The sequence below is a fragment of the Halyomorpha halys genome, unplaced genomic scaffold (assembly GCF_000696795.3).
Source record: "Halyomorpha halys isolate HHAL.00 unplaced genomic scaffold, Hhal_1.1 Scaffold2085.1, whole genome shotgun sequence".
NCBI lineage: Eukaryota > Metazoa > Arthropoda > Insecta > Hemiptera > Pentatomidae > Halyomorpha > Halyomorpha halys.
Genome location: NW_027116363.1, coordinates 31,595 through 39,269, shown reverse-complemented (window position 1 = coordinate 39,269; position 7,675 = coordinate 31,595). Strand labels below are relative to the sequence as shown.

Sequence of the window (7,675 nt, the reverse complement as noted above, 5' to 3'; positions counted from 1 at the left end):
GGACGGAGCGCACTCCACTACGCTGCTGAAGGAGGCTGCACTGAGTCAGCGGCCACTCTGGTGATGGCTGGAGTCGGTGCTGACGAGAAAGATAGAAGAGGCTGCTCTCCGGCTTTCATCGCAGTTGCAAATAACAAGCCCCGTGTTTTGCAACTGCTCGTTGAGAATGGGGCGGACCTAACTCTTAGAGACTGCATGACTGCAATGGGCTGTTACATCGCGCGGCCCTATGTGGACACATTGAAGTCCTGAAAGTGCTGCTAGACGCAGGAGTACCTGTGGATATGGAAGCGCTGTTTCGTAGGACTGCCTTACATATTGCAGCACTTGAAGGGCACACCAATGTTGTGGCAGTCCTTGTTGCAGTGGCCGCAGTCGATAAAAAAGATGATCGCCAGTGGACTGCACTGCAACTGGCTGTAAGGGAAGGACACACCTCCGTTATAAAAACCCTTCTAGATGGTGGCGCAGCAGTGGATACGGAGGGTGTCGACCGGTGGACTCCCTTATTCAACGCAGCCATGAAGGGGCAGAAGGCGGTGGTGGCGTCACTTTTAGACCACGGGGCAGACCCAGAAGCCAAGGATAGCGTTGGCTCTACACCGCTAATAGAAGCATCTTGTCGGGGCCGATATAAATTCTAGAAATGCGGATGGCTACACAACACTGCTAGAAGCATCTGAGTGGGGCCACTTGGTCGTGGTGCAGCAGCTCCTCGACCGCGGGGCAGACATCCATGCAGAGGATAATGATGGATGGACTGCCTTACAGATTGCTGATCTCAACCACCCCACTGAATTAGCAGACTTCCTTAGGACCAGGGGCGCAATCCAGTAATGTCCAGTTGGTGGTTGTGGTTCTTTTTTTATATCTGTAATTTTATTGTATATATAATATTTATTTTAATCTTATATTTCTATAACTACTGGATATGTTCATTATTTTAAAATAACTATTGTAAATTATATTTTTCGTTTCTTCTGTTCAATAATAATTTTTATTTGTTTTAATTTTATAACTGTAATTTTAGTGTATATATTATTTTTATTTTAGCATAATATTTTTATAAAACTTTATTACTATTGGTTTGTTTCATTATTTTAAAATAGTTATTGTAAATTATATTTTTTTTTTCTGTTTAAGAATAAATACATTCTTATATCCTATAATGTTTTTAAAAGTAATTTACCTTTTCTATATTCTTAACTAATAGCTTCTGTGAAGATACAAGTGCTTCTTTTTCCAACTCCATATGTCTTCATACTTAGAGTTACTACTTTGACATTGTTGGAAGGGAATGAGGAATAGGGGGAGAGAGAATCATGTTGGAACGAACCAAGGAAGTATTATCGAAGAAAGGAAAGGAACAGCTAGTTCAACTTGGTCCTTTGGTTGGTGACATGGGATCTCTTAATTTTTATTTTCGGCCGTGAAAAATAATTGAACCATTGCTGTTGAAAAAGAGCTAAGTGACAAAATTTCTGAAAATATTTTTTTTACTGATACAGTGATTTGATTCAAAACCAATTGTTTGGTTTAGTTCTGAGTGTTTCCAAGCCAAGCACTGTCAAAACCACTCTATGAGTGAAAAAACATTTCTGTTATAATTAATTTCCCCTGGAAACGAAATGGCTTAGGTACATCACATAAATAAAATAGAGGTAGTTTTACATATTGAATACAAAATGTTTTCTTTTTTGATGAGTTTGGAAGATAAAATACGAAGAATGTTTTTACAGATGATTTTTATGTTAAAGGTGATTTATTTCAGTGTTGAAAAATGATTTGATTTTGTTAAATGTTTATAATTTTACCTTCCCCTGCTATTTCTACTTGTTCATTTGAACTATGTTGCTAGTGAATTGTCATTTTAATTTATCATTCAATATACTACTAAAGTAAATATAATGCACGAAACAAATGTAGATGATAAACACGAAGCTATCCAAGTACAGATTGCTGTCGACAACAAAAGGTTGAATTTTTTTTTTATCTGCAATCCTCCCAAAAATAAGTGTGATCTCGGCAGGCTTGAGAATGTATGGGACAATCAGACACTGGTTATGGGTGATTTCAATACTCATTCGCCTAAATGGGGGTATAATGCTCCGATTCAATAGGTAGCATAGTAGAAAATTTCATAGATAGTGGACCAGTGGTGTACATCGATAAAGCTGATAATGAGCCGACTTTTGTTTGCCTAGAACGGGCAGCAAACGCATCCGGATCTTGTGCTAAGTCATCATAGGCTGGGAACTAAATTAAGTCTTAAATTATACCAGGCTCTGGGATTTTCCGGTCATAGCATCCTCTTACTTGAGGTTAAAGAAAACAAATTGTATAAAAAGCAAAGAGAACCATGCTTTCCGAGATGGAATTTCAAAATAGCCAAATGAGAGGATTACCAGAGACGGTCCGAAGTGGAAATCACTGAGCAATTCCTCAACGGTAGCATAGATCACATATACAAGCAACTGAAGGACCAAATACTGAAATGTGCCATGAAATTTATACCAAGAGGTAAAATTAAAATGCATACCCCTTTTTGAACGGATGAGCTCGAAGAGATGAAGGTGGAACGAGATGTGGCTCGGAGGGCAGCAAAAACAAGTGGTTCCCAAAAAGATCGTATAACCTTAAGACAAAAGAGCGGTATCCTTAAACGACGCTTTATAACTTCGAAAAGGGAAGTATATAAAAAAATTCTTCGAAAAAATGGATTTTATAAAATATGGAACTAAAGCATATAAATTCTTATCTAGAATCAACAAGAATAGTACCGATGCCAACGAACCTATGATAGATGGTTTAAAAGTATTAACTAGGCAGAATGATATTGCCAATAAATATTGCAGGATTTTTGCTCAAATTCCAATTTCAAGCCCAAGCATAAAATTCAACGCGTTACCTGGAACAAGGTGTGAATTTAATGAGCCATTCTCTATGAGCGAATTGACACTAGCCCTAGAGGAGACAAAAAGCGGAAAGCCACCGGGTATAGACGGCATACACCCAGAGTTCCTATGGTAAAGAGGATACATCCCAGACCTTTGGAGGAACTCACAGGTCATACCAATTGACATCTACCGTCCAGTGCTATTTAATATTATGATTAATGACGTCATAGATACATTGATATAGAAATCTCCCGGGGGTCACCGATCACTTGATAATCTGGATGACCAGCAGTAGGATCAGTGTTCTTGAAAAGTGGGTCAACGATACCTTAAAGGTTCTGAAGAGCTGGGCAGAAGAAAACGAAATGATTATCAATACGCAAAAGACAGTATGCCAACTATTAACCCTTTCTACAAAGTAGCATGAGCTCCGAGTGAATCTTGATAATCAGGCTATTAGCAGGACTCACGAAGCGGAATATCTAGGACTGATCCTGGATGATAAGCTAACCTGAGCTAACCAATGTAAGCATCCTGCAGATAAAGGAGAATCAAGACTGCGACTTATGAAACGAATCACAGGCATAAAATGGGGAGCAACCGCCGAGGTTTAGGACATGCATATAGGTCATATATAAGACCAGTCCTGGAATATGGCTCTGGGATTATGGTTACAGCTATCGATTCAGTGCTGGGACGGCTTCATATCGTTCACAGAAGGCATTGAGGATTATTACAGGATTATTCGACACCGATTCTAGCCATGTAACTGCAGGAAGAGATCGAGTCCCTAAAAAATAGGTGAAAAATGAATGCCGTCATCCTTTACGAGCGCGTGATTAGGAATGGTAGTGATTACTGGGCCAGCACTCTTGGTAATACTAGGCGACTAAAACGCAGCTAACATTTATTGGGACAACGAAATCCATTATCACAAGCCTAGGCCTGAACTTTGAGATAAGAGAGCCCCTGCTTGATTTGACTAAATAAAGTGTTTGGACGTGTCCATAAGCTATAGTGCTGGATCTAATAATGCCCATCAACAAATCCATGACCCCAGCGGAAGAACTAAGGACTGTGGCATTGGACACTATAGCTGAGCGCTACCCTGAGCCAGAATGGATCCATATATACACCAACCGGTCAGCTACAAAGGCAAATGAAAATGCGGGTGCAGGTAGCTATAGTCTATAGTAGCCTGTTCCAACTGTCAGCACCTGCTGGGGCAAACGATACTAATTGTGATGGAGAGGTAGCTGCTATTACTTTAGCTTTAGAAAAGCTTACTCGCGCCTGCGCAAAGAAGATAGTTTTGCTGTCGGATTCTAGGGCAGCACTGCTGGCAATAGCGTCTCGACATCCCTCGACTAACGCTAGAATTCTCGCATGCAGGAAATCTATTGACTGTAAGAGAGAAATACTCAAAGTATTGGTAATGCAGTGGATTCCAGCTCATTGCGGTATACCTGGGAGCCAACCACAGTCGCTCCTTCCTATTACCATGGACATGGCGAAAGAAATTGTCAGAAGCGCTTCCCCTGAAAGAGCAGAGGAAAGGAGTAGAGAAGAATGTGGGGGTACGACCTGGGCGGCATTGCTAGATCCTAAGAGCCGCCCTCGATTGACTTTACCAAGGGCGGTGTCAGTGGCATGCTTCAGGTTGGCTACTGGACATGACTATTTGCGGCATCACTTGAAGAGAATAGGAGTGACTGAGTCTTCAGACTGTGTCCTGTGTGGAGCTGGTGAGATGACTGGCGATAACTTATTTGCATGTGCGGAAACGGCGGACTTGATTACAGATAGGAGTAACTTCACACAACTTACTTAAGCTGTACTGAGCTGTCCGAAACAAAATTGTAGAAATGCCTCCTTTGGCGTAGGGAAAAAAAAAATTATCATTCATTAGTTTATCATTCATTGTCGTCATTTTCATTCTGAGGATGATATTGCTGTAATAATTTCATTTAAACCTTCGTCAGAAATAACTTCATCTAATGCATTTACAGGTTGTACTCCTGAAAGTTTATCTACTATGGTATTAGTTTTATCTTTTACATATTTCATTTCCAAAGTCAGCCAGTTAACATTTCCATTTTAATAATTTTGAATTTGGTTATTGGTAATGTAACTATTGAAGGGGTTTGTGGTGAGTCTGTATGAGAAATTTTTTTCCATATAAATCAGGCCTAAAACTAAAAGTACACACTAGACTGTCATAGATTTGTATCAAATAGAACTAAAAAATAAGGTTTTCCCCTATTGTCCAATTTACCGATTCGAAAGTCCACTTACAGCTTCTTTGGTGAATTTTTATGGTGAAATCATGAGATTTTGGAGTAGAGAAAAGTTTATGAACAGAATTAAGCGTGAGGCTAAGGGTAAAATGTGGGTTTTAAGTGAGGGGAAAAAATCCTCACGTTTTATTTTATATCTCCGGTTCTAATTAGACCCGCTTTGTGCCTTTTGGAGCCATAAAAACTGCCAAATTTGGTGGAGATCAGTCGAGCAGTATTGAAGTAATTACCATTTCTTAGACTTTTAAAAAGAATTCTAAGGTCGATGTAGGGCAAAAATGTCGGACTAAAAAACTTTATTTTCCGATTTTTCCGAAAATTTGTTTCACGAGAAAGAGAAGTGAAAAGAGCTTCTCGAGGTGCGGAAAACGAATATCAACTTTGTTTTGTAATTGTTTTGTAACTTTGTAAATATCAACTTTGTAAAAAATCTGTGACTGCACTTTGTATAGTAACTCCGTCTAAATTTTTTCAATATTTTGAAAATTACGAGGCACAGGAAGAGTTTTTTTTTTAACTCTTTATATTTTAGGTAGTATATACATGAAAAATAGAATTGCCTCAAAGAAGAGAAAAAAATCACCAAAATTTGACCAGTATTAACGATAATTCCGCAAAGTATGTCGTTTTCAAATAAGTAAACATGGCCACCGTCTTATCACATATTCTCTTCTCTATGTGGGTGTATATATAAGTTACGGTCTGAGTCAGCTGTTATTTCGATGTCAGCTGACTGAGGGGATCAGCTGATAGAGGGTATCTAAAAGATGCACTGAATACAATAAAGCTAGTGCTTTACAACAGTTCAAGCATGTTAGATCTTATTGCTTCTTCTCTTTTTTGACATTTTGCTTTCGCCAGTACTTAACTTATATATAGTCGAATTTTTGTCCTCGACAGACTTTGTTATTACTGGATCGATTTACTTGCATTTTTTTAAATACTAATTTTTTCTACCAAAAAATCGTTTACCACACTTCCATATGTCATTCGGTGTGTTTACGTGCTTTTTGTTTCCAAAATGTTCCATTTCGCCATGGAAAATTTTAGAGATAATGAAATCCCCGAATTCGGGAAGATAAAATATTTTGAAGAAAATTGAGATATTAATATAATAAAATGAATTAGTGGACTTTTTTTTACTGCTAAAAAATACTTTACCACTCTTTGGTTCTGTTGTTTGAATATAGTAATAATATTGAAGTGAGAGTTGTTGTTTCAAAACTATATATGTCACTAAATCTTAATGTTATTTATTATTATCTTGACTTAAGCTACTTCAAAATTTAGTGTAAATTGGTTGAGTAATGTTGAAGCTATTAATATTTTTAAAAAATAATTATGATTGCAACTTTATAGCATGTAATTATTCAATTTATGTTACCAAAACATAATAATAAAGTATTTCAAAATTTTTAATTTTAACTAAAAAATATAATAAATAATAAACTTTAAGAAACTATTGATTTTATTTATTAAATATAATCCTCATATTTACCGTGTATATCGATGATATCAATCGATATGTTATTTCAATCCTTCTTTAAAGAGATGCTGAAAACGAATGTCATCACATATATTGGATCACGTTATGTTAACAAATCATAACAATAAAGTATACCGATATGTATAACTTAACTAAATACATACATGCATTGGGCTCCAAACCACATTGGCATTGTTGGTAAGGAGCTCGCAAAGCTGCCACAGAGGCACTCACGCTCCGAGGCACCGCCGTCCTTACCCCATCTGAACTCAGTACAACCCTTAAATTACAAATATTAGAAAGATGGCAGGCTAAGTGGGATGAAAGTTCCCCAAGTAAATTAAAAGAAATCAAAAGATTAGTATAAACATGGTAAACTTCCTGCCGCAACAGCCGCAGGGAGGAAGTTGCTCTAACCCGCTTGAGAATAGGTCATACTCTCCTCACTCACACTCACCTGATCAGAAAACTTCCCACTCCAACGTACACATATTGTCAGTCATTTTCATGATCAGATATTTTTGAAGAATGTACTCACCATTGCCAACAATAAACAGGATAGGACTGACCCCAATTTTATCAGAAGCTCTCACAGACGAGGAACCTAAGTTTCATTAGAGTTTAAATTTTTAAAAGCACATCGCCTTCTTCCTAAATTACAACTCCTCTACGATTTTCATTTTTATTGTTTTTTTTAATTTAATTTTATTTAACCCACCCTAACACAGTCCTAACAACATACGCTGATGACACATGTATACTTTCTGTAATCAACGACCCAACTAATGCATCACAAACACTACAGGGACACATAACATATATTGAAGAACCTCTGCCCTTCTGTCCTACAGTATCCTTTCTAAATACACCACTAATGCCTGTTGAACAGATTCGATACTTAGGACTCCATCTTGACAAGTGACTTACTTGGAATCCACACACAAGACTGAAACGACAAGAAACTGCTCGTAGATTCCGATTGCTACACTTACTTG

At 37.7% G+C, this 7,675-nt stretch overlaps 2 protein-coding genes across 2 annotated transcripts in view; both read left to right on the top strand.

Moving 5' to 3' along the window:
- LOC112211647 (serine/threonine-protein phosphatase 6 regulatory ankyrin repeat subunit A-like) overlaps window positions 1-644 on the top strand; it is a gene marked incomplete at its 5' end in the record, with an annotated part of 968 nt that extends 324 nt beyond the window's left edge. The window contains one exon of the mRNA XM_067053179.1: window positions 189-644. Within this exon, the coding sequence (XP_066909280.1) occupies window positions 189-644 (456 nt within the window). The remainder of the gene's footprint in view (window positions 1-188) is intronic.
- Window positions 645-4,062: 3,418 nt separating this feature from the next.
- LOC106691112 (uncharacterized) lies at window positions 4,063-4,728 on the top strand. Its single transcript, XM_024363739.1, has one exon. It carries the CDS (start codon window positions 4,063-4,065, stop codon window positions 4,726-4,728), a length of 666 nt encoding a protein of 221 aa, XP_024219507.1.
- The last annotated feature ends 2,947 nt before the right edge of the window (window positions 4,729-7,675 follow it).

Coding starts and splice junctions, on each gene's coding strand:
- LOC106691112 (XM_024363739.1), top strand. CDS start 4,063: ATGCGGGTGCAGGTAGCTATAGTCTATAGTAGCCTGTTCCAACTGTCA.